The 19491-nt window shown below is 58.8% G+C and overlaps 7 protein-coding genes across 7 annotated transcripts; 2 read left to right on the plus strand and 5 right to left on the minus strand.

Moving 5' to 3' along the window:
- Positions 1 to 123: 123 nt before the first annotated feature.
- CMQ_1462 (DNA replication licensing factor mcm4) lies at positions 124 to 3303 on the minus strand (the record flags this gene model as incomplete). The annotated part of the gene is made up of 2 exons (XM_014318541.1): positions 124 to 905; positions 1104 to 3303. The coding sequence occupies 2 exons, from the start codon at positions 3301 to 3303 to the stop codon at positions 124 to 126; spliced, it is 2982 nt and encodes a 993-aa protein (XP_014174016.1).
- A 362-nt stretch (positions 3304 to 3665) lies between these two features.
- Positions 3666 to 4374, plus strand: CMQ_1269 (coatamer subunit protein; the record flags this gene model as incomplete). The annotated part of the gene is made up of 3 exons (XM_014318348.1): positions 3666 to 3774; positions 3833 to 4073; positions 4131 to 4374. 3 exons carry the CDS (start codon positions 3666 to 3668, stop codon positions 4372 to 4374), a joined length of 594 nt encoding a protein of 197 aa, XP_014173823.1.
- Positions 4375 to 4561: 187 nt separating this feature from the next.
- CMQ_1349 (translation initiation protein sua5) lies at positions 4562 to 5920 on the minus strand (the record flags this gene model as incomplete). The annotated part of the gene is made up of 1 exon (XM_014318428.1): positions 4562 to 5920. The coding sequence occupies one exon, from the start codon at positions 5918 to 5920 to the stop codon at positions 4562 to 4564; it is 1359 nt and encodes a 452-aa protein (XP_014173903.1).
- A 1045-nt stretch (positions 5921 to 6965) lies between these two features.
- CMQ_1459 (DNA excision repair protein) lies at positions 6966 to 10241 on the minus strand (the record flags this gene model as incomplete). The annotated part of the gene is made up of 5 exons (XM_014318538.1): positions 6966 to 7194; positions 7252 to 8179; positions 8242 to 8452; positions 8503 to 10076; positions 10205 to 10241. 5 exons carry the CDS (start codon positions 10239 to 10241, stop codon positions 6966 to 6968), a joined length of 2979 nt encoding a protein of 992 aa, XP_014174013.1.
- Positions 10242 to 11035: 794 nt separating this feature from the next.
- CMQ_1559 (DNA repair protein) lies at positions 11036 to 15920 on the plus strand (the record flags this gene model as incomplete). Its single annotated transcript, XM_014318638.1, has 7 exons — positions 11036 to 11862; positions 12068 to 12078; positions 12261 to 12314; positions 12400 to 12410; positions 12474 to 14321; positions 14764 to 14843; positions 14909 to 15920. 7 exons carry the CDS (start codon positions 11036 to 11038, stop codon positions 15918 to 15920), a joined length of 3843 nt encoding a protein of 1280 aa, XP_014174113.1.
- Positions 15921 to 16044: 124 nt separating this feature from the next.
- On the minus strand, positions 16045 to 16918 carry CMQ_859 (DNA polymerase subunit delta-2; the record flags this gene model as incomplete). The annotated part of the gene is made up of 3 exons (XM_014317938.1): positions 16045 to 16674; positions 16758 to 16837; positions 16897 to 16918. The coding sequence occupies 3 exons, from the start codon at positions 16916 to 16918 to the stop codon at positions 16045 to 16047; spliced, it is 732 nt and encodes a 243-aa protein (XP_014173413.1).
- A 275-nt stretch (positions 16919 to 17193) lies between these two features.
- CMQ_1595 (methionyl-tRNA synthetase) lies at positions 17194 to 19157 on the minus strand (the record flags this gene model as incomplete). The annotated part of the gene is made up of 2 exons (XM_014318674.1): positions 17194 to 18911; positions 18983 to 19157. The coding sequence occupies 2 exons, from the start codon at positions 19155 to 19157 to the stop codon at positions 17194 to 17196; spliced, it is 1893 nt and encodes a 630-aa protein (XP_014174149.1).
- Between the last annotated feature and the right edge of the window lie 334 nt (positions 19158 to 19491).

The following is a 19491-nucleotide window of genomic DNA, read 5'->3' on the forward strand; positions in this document are numbered from 1 at the left end:
TGGTCACGTGTTTGTGTTAGTATAGATTGGGTTATGGAAGTCGTGATTCAATTCAGAAATTCAGATACTGTCTGCTCGTCCGTCTAGGCGCAATCAACCCTGATCCGTTCCATTCCAAGTCTCCTATCCGACCCGGTTCAGCCGCCGAATGGTCCGACGGGCGCCCTCGCCGCTGACGGAGACGGATCCGTCCATCTCGAGACTGCGCACGCACTCGGCCAGGTCAGACGGCTCGACCGGCACGGATGCGGTCTCCGCCAGACGACGGGCGAGATCTGCATAGCGCATAGTGAGCGGGCCAGCACCAGGACCGGCGCCCTGGCCCTGCTGATGCTCGTCGAGCAGGCGGACGACGGCGACGCGCAAATCAGCGCGGCGCTTTCGCTCGGCAGCGCTGGTGCCTTCTGTCAGCAAGGACATGTCGATGCGGCCCTGGGCGTCGGTAGCGGCGGTCTTGAGGGCGGACTGGATGAGGCGATGGGCCTCGCGGACATCGGCAGCAGTGACGGTGGTGGCGAGACGCATCTTGGCGTGGGCCTCGGCGAGACGAACCATGCTCTCGAGCTGGCGCGTGGTGGCAGTGATGCGCTTTTCGGCTGCGCGCACGTCCTGGCCGAGACGGCGCATCTCGACGTAGGCCTCGACCAGAGCAGAGCCTGCCTCGGCCGAGAGCACCGGATGCACGTGGGCGCGCGCAAAGGAGATGTACGAGGTCAGAAACTCGACAGGCAGCAGCTCGCTGGCCGATCGGGCCGACTGCGGCTTGTCCTCGAGGTACATTGACAACAGATGGCGAGCCAGCCGACGGTCGGCCTTGTCGTCGGCACGGTCCAGGATCAGGTACACCAGGTCAAACCGCGACAGCAGCGTCGGCGGCAGGTCAATGTTCTGCGGCACCGGCAGGTCTGGGTTGTATCGGCTGCCAATCGGATTCGCCGATGCCAGGATGCTCGTGCGCGCGTTCAGCGTCGTGATGATGCCTGCCTTGGCCACCGATACCGTCTGCTGCTCCATCACCTCGTGCAACACCGACCGGGTCGACTCGCTCATCTTGTCAAACTCGTCAATGCAGCAGACGCCGCCGTCCGACAACACCAGCGCACCTGACTCCAATACGAGCTGTCTCGTCTCCGGGTCACGTGACACATACGCCGTCAAACCCACCGCCGACGACCCTTTGCCGCTCGTGTAGACGCCGCGTGGCGCGATCTTGTGCACGTAGCTGAGCATCTGCGACTTGGCTGTCGACGGGTCGCCGCACAGCAGCACGTTGATGTCGCCGCGGTATCGCGGACTGCCGCCCTTTTGGAACGTCTTGTTGGTGCCGCCAAACAGCTGCAGCAGGATCCCCTTCTTGACGTCGTCCAGCTCGTAGATCGATGGGGCCAGCGAACGTGCCAGAAGGTCGTAGAGGTCCGCCCGTCCTGCCGTCGCCCGGATCTGCGCTTCTTCCTCGGCCGTCCACGACCGCGTCTCCTCCATGCGGTTGGCCATTCCGGCTTCACCGCCCGTTGCTGCTGCTGCTGCCGCATCGACATCCTGGCCGTTGCTCTCTTGACCGCCGGCCTCGCCGTCCAGCGTCGATGGGTCGGCACCCAGCCGCCGCGCGTCCACCTTCTGGATGTGCAGCACGTCTACGTACGTCTTGTGCACGCTCATCACCGTACGCTGCCGCGGGTTCACGCGCACCGGATTGACCCGGAATATGCCGGTGATTAGTACCCGGTCACCGGCCTTGCAAAAGTCCACCAGCTCGTTGTACACGCACACCGACACCGAGTGCGGCGTCTGGCCGGCCGGCACGGCATCCGGCGTCTCTTGCAGCTTGATCACCTGCTTGTCCTCGAAGATGCACCGGTTGTGCACGATCTGCATCGAGTTGCTTGTCCCGCACGTCGGCCGTGGACACCGTGTCGGTTCGCGGATCTTGCCTCGGTCCAAGCTCACCGTCACCGAGTGATTGCATGCCTGGCATTTGAAAAAGGCGTCCTTCATGTCTGGGATCACCGGCGTCGTCCGGATCACCAGCCCCTTCACCGCGATCAGTCGGTCCATGTCTGACGGGTTCAGCTCCCGCAGGTTCGTCGACGTGTCTAGCCCAAACGGCCGCACAATGTACACCGTCTTGCTAACGTCATCTTCCAGTGTCGATGCTGCTGCTGCTGCTGCTGCCGCTGCTCCTCCATTCTGCGATGGCCGAGGCGTCTCCGGCGGCTCTGAGCCACGCTCCGAGCTGGGAAAGTGGACGTCCGAGCTCTGACTGCCCGCAGCTGCCGCCCTGGACTGCGATGTCTGCGACGAAGAGGCCGACGCTGCCGCTGCTGCTGCTGCCTTCTGCCGGTTGGCCTCGCCGTGAGCCAGTTCCGACATCAGATCGTGCACCGACTGGTCCATGATCGGCACGATTTCCTGCGGGTATGCCTGTGCCTGGTACCACAGCTTGTTCGTGCGCGGGTACGCCTTGAGGTCGCGGATGTCGACGTAGAGCCGCGTTGTTCCCAGCAGCAGCATGTTTTGCATCGTCTCCCAGTACGGTCGCGACTCGGCGTCAGCCCGGCCAGCCGTTTCGGCTTCGCTCATGCCGTCCAGCCAGAGCCGGTACTTGCGTGTAAAGTTGCGTAGAAAGTCCTTGAACGACGCAAACGTGTCGTCAATCGACACTGTCGTGCCCCAAATCAGGCTCTGGCTGTGGCCGCCCAGTGCCTGTGCTTCTGACGTGTCCAATCCGTGAGCCGCAAACGAGCCGGCCTCGGACCCGGGCGTCGCCGCCTCGCTCATCACCCGCCCGGCGTCGTCCAGCATGATGCGGCGAGGCGGACCCCGCGGCGTGCGAGACAGCGCGTCCGAATGGATGTCGCCCCGCCGCGAGCGTCCAGGCCCGGCCGATCCCGACCGCTGCTCGACAAAGAGTCCGCTGCTCTCGCTGCGCAGATCCGACTGCAGCAGGTTTCGTCCCGGACTCGAGCTCGGATCGTACCGGATTGGAGACGACCCGCCAACGCCCAGAAAAGCACTCGCCCGCGGTGTTCGCTCGCCTGCTGAGACGCTCTGTGTGTCGCTCATCTGCCGCAGCGGTGAACTTGGTGGGATGGGGATCGTGCTCTGCGTGTTGCTCATCTGCCGCAGAGGCGATGACGGTGCCATCGGCGCCTCCTCAGCCGCCGGTGATGACGATTGGTAAAAGAGCGGGCTCGATGCCACCGGAGCTGCTGCTGCTGCTGCTGTTGCAGTTGTTGCTCTGATGGCTCGAGGAGTGCCTGCCTGCGAGCTTCGCGTCGAGCGACGACGTGCCGGAGACGACATGTCGCTGATTGTGTCGGGTGTCGGTGCGTGTGAATGCGGTATTGGCCTTGCTGCTCTGTTGTCGGTTGAGAGATGCGTCAAGGGAGCCAGATGTGGAAACAAGTGGAGGATCGGTGAAAAAACGCGACTTTAATTGAGACGCGTTGAAAGGGGGGGTAAGGGGCGTCCGTCGCGTAAAGTGTTCTTTGCCCTGGGGACCCACTGTGATTGTGGCTTACTTCTGCACCGCCACACCCCGTCGAGCCGGTAGCAAAGTGTCCGCCCAAACAGACGACACCTCTCCAATCCGACAGAACGGCATCGCATCGACTCTTCCGATCCCGCGCCCCTCCTTCTGCTCTCCGTGTCCCCGACCCGCCACCATGTCGCCCGGACTGTCTCTATACTCGGTCAAGGCGGTCATCATCTTGGCCGACGACGGCTCCCGGATATTCGCCAAATACTACACACCGCCCCACGTCGTTCCAGGAGGTAAGAAGGAAGATGAAAGAGTAGATGCGCGAGAGCCAGCTAACCGTCTCCGTCTCAGCCCCGTCTGCTTCCATCGGCAACCCATTCCACGACGTCAAGTCGCAAAAAGCCTTTGAGAAGGGTCTCCTCGAGAAGACGGCCAAGCAGAATGCCGACATCCTGCTCTATGACAGCCACATTGTGCTCTACAAGACCGAGTCCGACGTGACCATGTATGTGGTCGGCGATCTGGACGAGAACGAGGTGCTGCTGTACAATGTCATCCTGGCCATTCGCGACTCGCTGCACCTCCTCTTAAAGTGGGTTACCCTGTCCTGTATCCGCCCGCCTGCTGCTCCCAACCGCTAACTATCCAGACAATCGATCGACAAGCGCACGCTCATTGAGTGCTACGACCTGCTCGCCCTGGCCATGGACGAGATCATCGACGACGGTGTCATCCTCGAGACCGACCCCAGCATCATCATCACCCGGGTCAGCAAGGCGCCCAGCAAGGACGTCGACCTCAGCCGCATCGACCCCTTCAGCGAGCAAGGCGTCAACAACCTGGCCCAGCTGGGAAGGGCCAAGCTGACCGATTGGCTGCGCCAGGGGTTGTAGGAGCGGTGGTAGAAAGAGCTGATCGCTCGCTTCTTTCTTCGTTCTTCGTTTTGGGCCAGGCTCCTGTACTGCCAGCTGTCTCTTGTCTAGGGAATAAAAGGGTGTCTGTGAAAGCCATGAGATCTACCATTTGTCGCCCGAGCTGTCTACATGCATGAGATCTGTCTGTTCGCCCATGCTGCCTGGGTCACCGCACTTCAGAGGCCGCCTTGCGCAGCCGGTTCATCACCGCCGCCGCAATGTCGTCTGCCCGGTCATCCAGGCCCTCTACCAGGATCACGTCGGCACCGCGTGCGTCCAGGTCTCGCAGCCCCGAGAACAGCCCGTGCGCCACGCTGGCCTGATCGCGCCCGAGATCCAGCTCCAGCACTGTGGCCGCTGTCGTGCCGTCCAGCGCAAACGCCTCGAGCCTGTAGGTGGCAGTGTGGCCTGGCGCCTGTTCTGTCTTCTGCCCCCTATTTCCGCCGATTGGCCCAATTGGCCGCAAGAGTTGTCCGAGTGCCGGCCAGGTCGTTGTGCGGATGACTCCGACGACCAGCGACCGGGTTGCGCCCTCGTGCTGGCTGCCAGCCTCCCGGACCTCCTGTACGCTGCGAATCTCCCGCACCACATCCTGCACCATGCCGCCGTCACCGTGATTGCTGCTGCCTGTCGCCTCGTATAGCACCACCCGCGCCTTGGGGCTGTAGTGCTTGTACTTCATGCCAGGAGCTCGTGGAGCCGTCGCTGTCGTCCCGTCTACCGGCTGTCCCGCGCTTTGGTCTCGGTACGCCCGCTGCACCTTCTCCCAGCCCGGCACCGAGCGCAGTTGTGCCATGCTGATGCCACCCGGTCGAAGCACCACGGGCGGCTCGCACAGCCCGTCCACCACGGTGCTCTCGACACCCACCGCACAAGGCCCACCGTCCAACACCGCCACGATGCGGCCGTCTAGATCGTCTACCACGTGCTGCGCCGTCGTCGGCGATGGCCGCGTTGACGCGTTGGCCGATGGAGCCGCCAGCGGCGCCTGTGCCAATCGGATGAGCGTCCGTGCCAGCGGTGAGTCAGGCAACCGGCATCCAAACGTCCGCAGACCGGCTGTCACTTCGGGCGCGAGCGTCCAGCGGCCAGACCCTGAATCCGGAACGTCCAGCAAAATCGTCAAAGGCCCCGGCCAGAACCGCTCCACCAGCGGCCGGTAGATCGCTGGCAGCTCCCTCGGCTGTCCGTCTTCGCCCGTCCCCAGAAGCCCGCGCACCATGTCGAGATCGCACACATGCACAATCAGCGGGTTGTCTGACGGCCGCCCCTTGACCGAGAAGATGCCGCGCACCGCGCTGCTCCGCGTCACATCTGCCGCCAGCCCGTACACTGTCTCTGTCGGAAATCCCACTGGCACGTCCGTCTCGCGCAGATACCGCGCCGCCGTCGCCACAGATTCTATACTGGCCGCATCGGCTTCGCCAGCCGCCGCTGCTTCCCAGTGGTCAAGCGAATTGGCCGGCTCAAAACGGCCCAGCGAGCCCGCATCGGCCACCGGCAGAGTTCGCGTGCTGAGTGTCATTGCGCCGGAAGCTGACGAAAAGCAAGAGGAAGGCGAGAAGAAATGGTACAGCCGCTTTGACAGGAACACCGGCCGTTTGGCCGTCCAGCGGGCGACGAGGCGATAAGAAAGTGCCGCCGTCGTGTGTGCCGAAATTGTGTGCGCCAGTGATACAGGTTTGCAGGCGCAAGAATACAGACAAGGACACTACAGAATTGGCTTGCCGAAAGTTGCTCAGACACAACGACAACCAGCGTCTTGTCCCTGCTTACAGGAGATGTCGTCAAATTGGGAAAATAAAGTTTGTGAACAGGATCGGATCTTAGCCTAAAAGAGATGCAAGAAATCGCTAAAATCTAATTATGTAGCTGCCGGTTTTAATCAGTGTCTGTTCACGTGAAAGCAAACGTCCTTATAGCACGCAATTTTTTTACTCAAATGTATGTATATTGGTTTAATCACCACTTTATGCAGGCATGGGTCTCCATATGTATCACAATTGACAGAGAATAATATATTGGAGTATTCACCTCTCAGGCTAGATTTTTATCTGCACGTCTACTAAGCCGGATCACGTAAGATATTACACGGACGACTGCAAGGATGCATCCTAAAAGAAGATCGATTACTGCTAGTACAGGGAACCTAGGCTTATGTACTGTGGGTGGTGTATGCAGGTCTGGACGAGAATATAAGGCAATTCGGCAGGGAGGCCGGTATCTTGGCTGCACATGCATCTGGCAAATCTTGTAATCCTCTTGACATGTAAAGCGTCTCTCTCTTTGCCATACTCGGCCATACGATCGGCACATATGCCATCAATACAAACATTTGGCCAACAACACCTAGCTTATATTGCTCCAGTCGTTGCAACCTGTTCTTCTGATTCCTCCGCAGCCGTGCAGCCACTGACAATATGCAACGTACACCGTGATTGTATATACCGGGAAGAAGAACCAGTCCCCAAGGTGCTGTACATAAGGCATATGATGGTCTATCCCACCATTACATAAAAGACGTGGCAACATCAAGATCTGAAAAAAGAAAGTACACAACCCCCATTTCATCAGCTGCCACGGAACAAGAATTGCAGATCTTCAGGGGTCAACGACTCCATGGCAGCATCATCAGAGTTGATAGTCGAGTTGATCATCTTCGTCTTCTTCTCCTGCAACATGACCATTCGGCTCTCTACCGAGTCCTCGATACACAATCGGGTAACAACGCAAGGCCTGGTCTGGCCAATGCGGTGGCAACGATCGGCCGACTGCCACTCTGCGGCAGGATTCCACCAGCTGCGGGCACAATTAGTTGATGTCAGGCCGAAAACGGGCAAGACAAAGGGTACTTACGGATCCACAATAAAGACTCGAGACGCTTCAGTCAAGTTCAGGGCAACGCCACCAGCTTTGAGCGACACAAGGAAGCACTCGACATCGACATTCTCTTTAAAGTACTCAATGGATGCCTGTCGCTGTGCAGGCGTCATGCTTCCATCCAGCATCACGGTCGTGATGCCAGCACGGCGGAGACGCCATTCGATAAGCTGCAGCATGGTCGTGAACTGAGAGAAGATAATCGACTTGTGCGACGCCTTGTCTGACCGCAGACGGTAGAGATTGTGCACCAAAAGCTCGATTTTGGAAGAAGACGTCCAGTTTTCCATGCGAATGCGGTTGATGATGGACGATTTCTTCACCTTGATCTCGTCCTGTTCCATTTCCGGCTGCTCCAGGTCGATGGAGAGTGAGATGTGGCAACGCGGGCAGTCCGGCTGCTCGGTTGCGTGCAGATAGCTCTTAGCGCACTCCCGACAGAAGTCGTGTTTGCACTTGGACCGAATCGCCTCCTCGGCCGGTTCGTCGCAGATGCAGCAGATCAGAACGTTCTGGCTGCCCTCTGCATTTTTGCGCAAAATGAGGTCTGGATGGTCTGCAACCTGGCGCATCTGCATGATCAGGCCGAAAATGTTGGCGTAGTTGTTAAGCATCACTCGATTTTCGACGTACGTCGTGAACTGGCGTTGTGTGTTTGACATGATGCTGTTGGCAAAATCCGTTTCCACTTCGCTGAAAAACTGGCGGTCCACTACAACTTCCTTGACCGGCAGTTCCATAGAGTCTGTATTGTCTTTCTTCAGACGCCGAAGCATGATTCGGTCTGTCAGGAGGCGCAGATTCCTGAAAGCAGATTGTCCGGGACCAAGGTTTCCATAACGCTGGATCGGATTGAGAAGCTCCTGGTTGAAAACGGATAGATGCCGCATACCTCTGTGCTTGCCTGCAGGAGATGTATTAGCGAGATAAAAATGTCAGGCGCAAACCCATAAACTACAGACTCACAATGTCTACAGTAGTTGTTTTCGTCCACAGACCACTCGAGCTTGGAACATTTGCAGTCTCGACATATATAGTTCGAAAACGGCTCGACTACCAAAAATCGGAGAAGAGAGAAAAACTCCCCGATGCGGTTCTGGAGCGGAGTTCCGGTGAGACACCAGCGAAAGTCCACATTCAGAGCAAAACAAGCCTTGGCTGTCATCGTGCTTCGTGTCTAAGCATGGTCAGATTAGGGAACAGAAAGGAGGTGAGCATGCGCCATACCTTGATACAGTGAGCTTCATCGAGAATGACCCGGTGGAAACTCGTCTGGTGAATGACACTCTTTTCCTTGTAAACTCCCTTTACGCGGACGAAGCCTTTTTCCTGTTTTCTGTACACAGATTCCAAGCTGTTGTATGACATGATTATGACGTCGTACTGCTTGATATCCTTCACTGTCATGCCTTTCGTCTTGGCGTTGGTGCCATGGTAGATGAACGTTTTGAGGCGTCCGTCAGTGTACGATGCAATTTCAGTCGTCCATTGCATCAACGCCACGGGTGGTACCAGGACCAGCGTCGGCTTTTTGGCTGGATAGTCCGACATGATGAGGGACACTGCCTGGATGGTTTTGCCCAAACCCATTTCATCACCCAAAAGACCGCCCTTCCATTTGGCTTTTTCCATAGCTATCATCCATGCCAGGCCTTCAAGTTGGAAGGGTTTGAGATTGCGTGATATCGTCGCTGGCTGATCAGCCCGGCCGGCTTTGAGAATAGGCATATCCTCCAAGTCTTTCCACATGGACTTGAGGATGGGATGCTGGTCCTCTAGTCGGCCCCTGTCGTCCTTGACACGCTTTGTATTGCGATAGTCCCGATATTGACGGCGGGTTCCAAGCTGATTCATGTCCAAGGCCCTAGACGGTGGGTCTGGCTGTATATCAGAAGAAGCTTCTGACCGAGAATATATATCCGAGGCCGTAGGTGATGATGGATCTGCTTGGCAATCCGAAGAAGCATCTGATAGACAAAGCACGCCCACGTATCGTTCGCTGTCCAAGTTGCTCGGTCCAGCAACATTAGGACTGTCAAAGTTGCTTCGGGTGGACTTGAGCTGCTTCTGCCGCTTTGTTCTAGCAGTGGAATTCGCAGACAGGCCGTCGATAAACCCACAATTTTCCATCATATCTGCGTCCTGAGACAGAGCCGTCTGGCCTTGCCGGAAGGGGATACTGCCATCACGCTCGAGCTTCATGGTCGGTGCACTAGCAAGCGTCGAAGTCTGGCTCCGCCCACCAGGACCCGCACGCCTCGAGTAAGATGATCCTGCTGTGGGGACCAGAACGTTGTGCCGCATGTCCTCCTCCTTTTGGAGCCTGCGGGCCAAAACGGCATCTCGGTCCACGTGCAGAAACTCCACCTCTTCGTCATCTTCGTCACTATTGAAGACGTCGCGCTTGCGCTTTGAGCTCAGAGAGTATTTGCTTTTACTAAGAGCCTTCATGCTGTCGGGGGCAAGCACGGGAGATGCACAGCCGGGCAGTGAGATTTCCAGCCGGGGAAGAGAGCTCGCAGGCTGGAAGCCAGGAAGCGGAGATAGATCATTGACGCCTGCGGATAGAATCGGGGTGCTCGTATCGCTAGTGGGCGGCGTTGTCTGATCGCCGTTTTCTGAGCCGGCATTTGTTGGCGTAGGAACAGTAGAGACAGATTCGCTACTGATTCCAGACGATACAGCTCCATCTAAACCAAAGGCTGCCGTCTTCGATCGGGATCGGGTTATTCTGCCAGGGGCACTGGCGGGGGTATTGGAGGATGCATCTGAGGAAGGCTTTAATACCAGGGATTTTGAACCTGGCTCACAGAGACGAATCAGTCAAACAGACCACAGTGTCATTAAAGGACAAGTACGACGGACAAGAGCGTATAACATGGCTATGGAATAACAAGGACGAGAAGAGTCGCAAGGGGGAAACACTCACGTCTCTCCATGTTGTAGTCCGGGATAGATAAGACCATTTTGTATTAACGAGGGTTCAGAGGCGCACGAAAGAGTCGGGCGAGTTAGAAAACAAAGAAAAGGCCACCAGGACACAACGAATCTGTAGACAGAACGAAAAACGATGCCCGTTATCCGTTGTAGCCTTCCTCATCTATCGATAAAAACGATGCCGGAGGCACCTAAAATGAAGCGATCTGGAAAAAAAGGTGCGGCCGCCACGGCCAGCGGATGAAGCTCGGGATCGGGGGGCACGCAAGGCAAGGCCACTGTAGAATATTTACATAGGGAAGGGGGGAAAGGAGAGGGGAAGGAGAAGGGAGGGATGTAGGAAGGGCTTCCTAACCGACAAAAGGAAAGCAGGAGGCAAAAAGTCAAGAAAAAATAAAATAGGAGACCAGCGCGCCGCACAAGTGAGACAAGTCTTTCCGTGGTGAAGAGGAAGGCGCGGAGTCACGGGACTAATTTAATTAGCCACTGCTGCCTGGGCAAAACGGAGGAGAGAAAAGGGGAGTGAATGGTCCGTTGGAAATAAAACGGATATGGTGGTCTGTGCACGATCCTCTTTGCGCTAAGACATGTCGCTATTAAGTTCGTCATCGCTCCAGCCGATGTGATATCGGGCACTATGTTGACTCGCCACTTCTTGTAAGACTGCTCGTTTTGTTTTCGGACAAAAGACTACTAGAGCCGACCATCAACGTTGTCGATAGGGTGTGAAAGATTTTTCCTCGGTATCTTCCAGAGCAAAACGGTCACCATTGTCAGACAGACTACAAGCACCTGCGGATATCAGTCGCGAACGTGTCCCGCAATGGCTCCGTTTTACAAGAAGACGCTCATAGTCGGGGCGACGTCGGGCATTGGTGAGGCGCTGGTGCTTAAATTGGCGAGCACGGGCACGGCGGTGATTGCGACGGGCCGACGACGAGACCGTCTGGACGCTCTCGTGGCCAAGGCGCCGGCGGGCAGCGCGGCCATCACGACGATCGTGCAGGATGTTTGTGATTTCCAGGCGGCGCCAGCGTTTGCGGCGCACATTGCGGCGAAACACCCAGGTCTCGACAGCGTGGTGCTCAACAGCGGAATTCAGCGGGCGTTTGACTTTGGGCAGCCCGGCACGGTCGATCTGGCGGCACTGGGAACAGAGCTGACGACCAACTATCTGGCTGTGGTGCACCTGGTGACGGCGCTCCTGCCACAGCTCCAGGCGCAGGCACGGGCCCGAGACGAGGGGGCGGACCTCATCTTTATGAGCGCCACGCTCGGGCTAGTGCCGTCGCTCGTGCGTACACCCAACTACAACGCCAGCAAGGCGGCCCTGCACGCCTTCATCACAGCGCTGCGGCAGCAGCAGCTAGACGTCGGTCTTGAGCGGCTGCGTGTCATCGAGGTGTACCCACCGGCAGTGCAGACGGAGCTGCACGACACGGTACACCAGCCGGACCTCGTTGGCGGCGACAAGCTGGGCATGCCGCTGGACGCCTTCACAGACGAGCTGTACGCTAAGCTACAGACCCGCCCGACGGTGCACGTGGGCATTGGCCCTGTCGAGAGCCTTCTGGCCGAGGGCGGCCTCGAGGACCAGCGGCAGAAGCTGTTTGAGCAGCAGCAGGTGCACGTCAAGAAAGCACTCGGCCAGTATATAAGAAAGTAGACGGGATGTATGCAGACATAGCGACGCAGGAAATGTAAATGGGCTTCGAAGCAGCCCAACAAACAAAGATCGAAACGGCCAGGATCTGGAAATACGGAAGCCAAACTGGCTGACAAATAACGGAAGAGCCCCTGTACTCCATAGAGTAAAGAGGTTGCATAGAGTGCTCACGTGACCACGTGCTAGCAGTATTTTACCAGGTTTGTCGTCTTATCCCCAGCGCGTCTTCTCCCCACCAGCATATACAAACAGTGCCATCCGACAGTGGGCGTATGAAAGATTTCATCAAAGACAGAAACCACGATAATCGGAATATGTATGACGATCTACTGCAGATTGCATCAAAACAATGGTGTCTACTGACTCTGACTTCTCTTAATAGGGCCCGGCAACGTCAAGACCCGCAGGACCGACCTGCTCGACGGATCGTGGGACCGTGAGTTTTCTGTGATCTGCAAGAAAGGGTTCTCCGAAATGATTCAGCTTGCTAAGACTCAAATGCAGGCAGTCGGCTTTGACAGATTACCTTGCGGTTCGTTATTGTAGAGTGGACTGTACAGGTTCGAATGCGATGCTAATTTTCCGGTTACTGCAGTCCCACAACATCTCGGCTCGACAGATTGAGCACGATTTCCAAACGCGAAGAGAAGCAGCACTACGCCAAGCAGCTGAGGATGCAGAGCGAGCACGCGAGAATGGGGAGTCCGTGGATGCAGGCTTTGGGACGCCAGCGGCGGCAGCAAGGAGACGGGCGTCTGAGCGAATCGCAGCAGTGACGCCCTCAATATCCGAGACTCCCGAAACCCCTGGAAATGTCGAGTTACCTGAGGCAGAGGCAGAGGTCACTGGAAGCGTTAGTGGCAGCGGGAAGAAGCTATCGGCGCAGCAATTAAAGGTGCTGGACAAGATCAAGCAGAACAAGAAGGGCAAGAAGAAGAAGCGGCGGGCACTGGACAGTGACGACGAAGACGACCAGACACTGGCGGCGCTGAGCAGCATGGCGGTGCCGCTCCCGGGACAGATGGAAAACTGCGGATCATGCGGCAAGCGGTTTACGGTGACGCCGTATTCGCGTGCAGACCCATCCGGCCGACTGCTCTGCACGGCTTGCAGCAAGAAGCTAGATCAAGAGGACGAGGCAGCACGTGGAGCAAAGGGTCCGAAGCGAGCACGAGGGTCAGGGCAAGGTGGAGCAGGCGGTCGCGGGGGTGTGGGAGGCGGAGGGCCGGTGGGCCAGCGACGGAAGACACAGAGCCGAATCCTGGACGGGGCATCGCCGGTGGGAGTGAAAACATTACTAACGCTGTGCGTGGAGCACCTGTCACGCAACATAGACCGAGCTGAGGATCTGGGCGACCTGCCGGAGGACCTGGTGGACCGGGTCGGACGGATGTTGTCGAAGCGGCGGCTGCTGAGCCCAATAACATTGCAGCTGCTGGTGCGACCAGAGTCCGAGGAGATTTGCGTGTACGATGGGGCAGAACTGGTGACCAACGACTACCTGGCGATATTGCAGGCAATGCCGCGGCTACGACGGCTGGTGGTGTACAACGCGATTCAGTTCAAGGACGAGGCGCTGCAGTACCTACAGCAGCGGGACGTGCGGCTGGAAGCGCTGTGTCTGTACGGGGCGAACCTGCTGTCGGAGACGGCGTGGAAGAGCTACTTGGTGGAGCGAGGGAAGTGGCTGCGAACGCTGCACGTGTGCTACACGGACAAACATGTGACGGACGATCTGGCGGCGTACGTGAGGGACTGCGCGCCGGAGCTGCAGCGGCTGAAGATCAAGGGAAACCAGGCGATGGGGCCAGTGGGGGTGGGGCACCTAGGGGGGCTGGCGGGACTGCAGCACCTAGGGCTGGACCTGACAGCGTCGATACGAGCAGACGTGCTGGTGCGGCTGTTGGAGCAGGTGGGTGGCAGTCTACAGACGCTGTCGCTGCGACGGGCCGACGAGGTGGACAACACGGTGCTAGCGGCGCTGCGGGAGCACTGCCGGGGACTGCGCAAGTTGCGACTGACGGAGAGCAACCGGTGCACCGATGCAGGCTTTGTGCGGCTGTTCAACGGCTGGGCCAACGAACCGCTGCGCTTTGTGGACCTGGAGGGTTGTCGGTTTGACGATCCGGACCAGCCGCGAACAAACGAGGCCGGCATCGGACTCTGCTCAGACGGTTTCCGGGCACTGATGGCGCACTCGGGCGTTGGGCTGCAGCACGTCAACGTGTGTGCGTGTCGGCACATTGGACGCGAAGCGTTTGAGGACGTCTTCGCGGCTAGCAAGACGTACCCGGAGCTGCGCCACATAGAGGTCAGCTTCTGCGAGGGGGTCACGGACCAGATCGTCTGCAGCATGTTCCGGTGCTGCCCGAATCTGCGAGAGGTGGTCACATTTGGTTGCATGCGGGTGACGGGCGTACAGGTGCCGCACGGACGAGTCGTGGTGGGTGTGCCGAACGCGTTGGGGATGCAGACAGTAGGGCATGATGAGGAGGAGTAGGAGAAGAGATGGCGGAGAGGAGGAAAGGAAAGGGAAAGGAGTAGGGCATATGGACAGGGAAGGGGAACAGGTGTTACGGACAATTTGAACTTTGCTAAGATACCAGATGGGTGATGTCGTAAATGGCTACAAACAACTGCAGACGAAGGGCGTAGAAGACATTAATAGAGGGGCCAGACGAAGTACTACAGCGTTAGTTTTATAGGAAGTTAGCGGCTTTAGCGGCTTTCATTCCGTATCTCAAGATCGAAGTCGCGATTCGACAGCAGAAGAGCAAGCATTGCCGAGTGAGAAAGAGGATAAAGAAGACGTCCAGCATATTTTAATAGTTTAGCTGTCTTTGGAGGCACCAGGTCATCCTCCCTTTCTCGCCATGGGATCACAGCTCTCGGACGACGTCCCGGTCAAGCCATGGATCGAGACGCCGTGTCTGTTCTCGGCCGCTCTCTCGCGTGCTGCCGGATGGTTGGTTTCTTTTGGGGGGTCTGACCTCTGCCTTTTTCCTGTTACCCGCCTGCTGACAACGACAGTAACGTCTACCTCAAGCTCGAGTGTCTCCAACCATCGGGTTCGTTCAAGTCGCGCGGTATCGGCAACCTGATGATGCGCGCGTCTGTCGGCGACAGGGACACCCACTTCTACTGCTCGTCCGGCGGCAATGCTGGCCTGGCCTGTGCCGTGGCTGCGCGCGTCCTGGATGCGCCGGCGACCATTGTAGTGCCCACGTCAACGTCGGCCTACATGGTAGACAAGCTGCGGGCGGCTGGCGCTGAGGTCCGGCAAAGGGGGGCCGACTGGGCCGCAGCAGACCAGCACTTGCGCGAAGAGGTGATGCAGGAGGATGAGGAAGGAAAAAATGAAACCCAAAAGGTCTACGTCCCTCCCTTTGACCATCCCGACGTCTGGGCTGGCGCGGCCACGATAGTCGACGAGCTGTCCGTACAGCTGCCGGTCGGCGTATGTCCGGACGCGCTCATCTGCAGCGTCGGTGGTGGCGGCCTGCTCTGTGGTCTGATGGAAGGCATCGAGCGGGTGTACGGGGCGCAAGCTCCCACAGTCCTCGCTGTCGAGACCGCCGGCGCCGACAGTCTCGCAGCCAGCGTGGCGGCTGGCCGGCTGGTCACCCTACCAGCCATCACGTCGATCGCCACGTCGCTTGGTGCTAGACGGGTGGCTGAGCAGGCATTTGCATGGACGCAAAAGAAGCAAAAGAGGACCGTGCGAGACACCGTGAACGGCACTGTGCAAGATACCGACAGGGAGACAGCAGTCGTTCCTGTCGTCGTGACAGACGCCGACGCCGTCGAGGCCATCGTCCGGCTCCTTGACGACGAGCGGCTGCTGGTCGAGCCGGCCTGTGGCGCCGCGCTGGCGCCTCTTTACGCCAAACATGGCTCCGGCGTCAGTCTGCTGCGCCACCACATCGGCGATGGCCTGACCGACGCCGCGTGGGCTGTCCGCAACGTCGTCGTCGTCGTCTGCGGCGGCTCCAACATCAACCTATCCATGCTAGAGGAGTACCGGGCGCGGTTTGGCCGGTAGGTGCGCGGAGAGACTAGATAGAGAGAGACGTTACCCAGAATGGACATATTCCATCTTTGGTTCTGTTATGATTAAGCGCTTCAGGTCTTTTGAACTGTCTCTTCCACTGTTGAATCATTCCCGGTCAGTCCTTGACCCTTTCTCTCCGAATATACTCCAGTTCTGCATAGCCCTCTGGGACCTGCCCTCCATCCACAATGTCCTGCACCAGCTCGACCTCGCCGAAGTAGTTGACAGACCCGCGCTGCTGGAAACCCAGGCCGGTGAACAGGCCGATGCTCGCTGTATTGGTCGCCTGAATCTTGACGACGAGCCGCCGTAGCTTGCCAGCACGGGCTCCTGTTCCTGCTCCTGCTCCTGCTGCCGCCTCGGCCAGGATGGCCTCTCGATGTCGCTGCAAGACAAAGTACAGGAGCGCCGTGACGGCAGCACGGCCAAACCCCTGGCCGCGGTCCTCCGCCCGCGCAATCATAACGTCCACCTCGCCGCTGTACAGCACGACTGTGCCGCCGTGGTCTTCGTCATTGTCGTCCTCGTCGTCCCACACGTGCAGGAAAAAGTTGATGTCGCCAACCATGCGGCTGGGCACATCGTCCACGCCCGCCACGACGCCGCCGCTGCTGCTCTCATCCCGCTCCCCCAGCGGCCGGCACAGGACAAACGTCAGCTTGTCGGCGGCGGCGCGCCACTCCACCTGGTTCTCGTACTCCTCTGCCAGCGTCAGTCGGTCCGATGCCGTGGCCACGCGGACAGCCTGATTCTTAGTCAGCAAAAAAAGAGAGAAAAAAGAGCTGCTGCCGATGCGCCGCACAGAAAGAACGACCCGCGCCTTCCTACCTCGTCCTCCATCCAGTCGTGGTACGTCGGCACATGATGGCTGTCGTACGGCACCAGGAGGACACGTGACGTCGAGATGGCTAACCAGCGTGTCAGTCTGGGTAGGCCACCAAAAGACGTAAAAGGGCAGGCCGGTTACCTGTCGTCTCGTTGACTTTCATTTTGCGGAGACGCGGGCGTTGGTCAGGATGAGATCTTACGACGGAAAAAGGTGTTAAAGTGGGAAACCGGGCCGTTGCCCAAAAACCGAGCGAAAAATCCTCTTTCGGCAAACTAACAGGAACGTCTACATATTTGACGCAACCATTCCAGGCCGTTCCAGCTCGGTTCCCGTGCGTCCAGCCAGTAGCCTCTTGTGCATGCGATTCGTGATTTCATTAATCTGCATCTACGTACACGGACGATCGTACAACGGTCCCCGGCTCTCAACCCCCTCTCAGTCTTCCACGGGCAGCGGTGGAAACAAGCCGTCATCGCTGCTCTTGCCAGGCGACCGTAGGGGCAGTCCGTAGTCAGTGTCGGCGCCGAGACGGGCATCCTGGAACGTGCGCCGGCCGCTCGCCACGCCGAGCACGTCCAACACTTCGGCTGCTTTGGCCGGCATCACGGGCTGCAGCAAGATGCTGACTACGCGCAGTGCCTCGGCTGCTAAAAAGACGACTTGGCGCATGCGGAGGCGGTCAGCAGCGGCCACGTCCACAGCACCGGCCTCATCGGCGACGTCGGCCGTCCGAGCCAGCGTCCACGGCGCGTTCTCGTGCACAAACCGGTTCGTCTGGTAGACCAGACCCATGACGGCACGCAGAGCCCCGCGGGCATCCAGACGGTCCATGTGGCCGGCAGCCACGGCGGCAATGCCATCAATGGCAGAAGCCTGGGTCTCGAGGGAGGGTTCAGGGGCAGCCATGCCAGCCTTGCCGGCTGCCGTCGCCTCCTCGACAGCTTCCCGCACGTTCCAGCGTGTCGTCCGCATGATCCGGCCCAACAGGTTGCCCAGGCCGCCCTGCAGCCCTTTCTTGTAGCGCTCGACAATGTGCTCGTTGCCGTAATCAGCGTCCTGCTCGACACCGCCGTCGTACACCAGGTAGTAGCGCATGGCGTCGACGCCGAAGCGGTCCATGGCGTAAAACGGGTTGACCACGTTGCCGTCCGACTTGCTCATCTTCTTGCGGCCCAGCGTCCAGTGCGCGTGGCTGAGCAGCTGCCGCGGTACCGGAAGATCCAGCGCCAGCAACAGCGCCGGCCAGTACACCGCGTGGAACCGCACAATGTCCTTGCCCATCACCTGCACATCTGCCGGCCATCCGCCGGCTTCCTGGCGCTGGCGCTGTTCGGGTGTAGGAACTGACGAGGAGGACACTGCTTGTGGATAGGATGACGAATTGGACGACGCCACAGCCCGAACCTGTCCCTGGTCTGCATCGCCTTCCTCGCCCCCCTCCCAGCGGTCCGGATAGCCGGCCTTGGTCAGGTAGTTGACCAGCGCGTCCACCCACACGTATATCGTCTGGCTCGCGTCCTCCGGCACGGCCACACCCCAGGTCAGTCGGCTGGCTGGCCGCGAAATCGACAGGTCTTCCAGTTGGTTCGTCACCCAGTGCACCACCTCGGCCATGCGTGCGGCCGGCACCACAAAGTCTGGCCGCGCTGCGTACAGCTGCAGCAGCCGGTCGCGCACTGCCGTCATGCGGAAGTGGTAGTTGATTTCCTCGGTCCATTCGACTGTCTTGCCCGTCTCGGTCGACACCATCTCGACGCGACCCGTCGCCGCCGCAATCCGCTTCTCCACCAGAGCCTCTGGGTAAAAGGTCTCGTCGCTGACACAGTACCAGCCCTGGTGCTTCGTCTGGTACACGTAGCCGCGTCGCCGCAGCCGCCGCCAGATCGCTCGCACCGCCGCCACGTGATCGCTGTCCGTCGTGCGGATAAAAAAGTCGTTGGCCAGCTGCGCTCGGCGCGCCAAGTCGGCAAACACGGCCGCGTTCTCGTCGCAGAACTGCTTCGGCGCCACTCCCGCCCGTGTCGCCGCCTGCTGCACCTTCATCCCGTGCTCGTCCGTGCCCGTACAGAGCAGCGCCCGCCGCCCCTGCAGCGTCTGCCACCGCTTCAGCACGTCCGCCAGCACCATGCTATACATGTGGCCCACATGGGGATCTGCCCGGTCAGCACTCTGCATTCCTTGTCTACGGCACCCTAACTCGCACAGTTGTCCGTTCATGACACACCTGAATTCACGTAGAAGATCGGCGTCGTCACGTAGTATGGCTTCGTCGCCGAGACGTCACTCTGCAGCCGCTGGAAGCTCTGGAATCGCCGAAACCCACTGCAGCTGCAGCCCGGCAACCGCACAGCCGGCCACATCAGAATGCCCAGCCGCCGTGCCGCTACTATACGGTTCATTGTGTGCTGCATCCAAAGGTCGAACCGATTGCGGTTGCGTTTGGAGACAGCTCACACCAGAGCTTGAAAAGCTTCTCCAAAGCTCACCATATTTTGGCGCGATAAAAGACCGTGCGAACTGTACTCCTCGATAACTGTGACTGCATATTGTGGAGCATTCGTCTGTTTCAGCCGGCGCAAACACTGTGAGCTTCACGTCAACTCTTCTCTTTTTTTCTTCCCGCTCCCACAGCTGACTGACGATCCTCGACACATTGCGCTCAGCACCACACACCGTCTTAGCGACACACGACTACCACAAGGCTACACCTATACTCTATCTTTGCTTTCCACT

This window comes from Grosmannia clavigera, assembly GCF_000143105.1.
Source record: "Grosmannia clavigera kw1407 unplaced genomic scaffold GCSC_140, whole genome shotgun sequence".
NCBI lineage: Eukaryota > Fungi > Ascomycota > Sordariomycetes > Ophiostomatales > Ophiostomataceae > Leptographium > Leptographium clavigerum.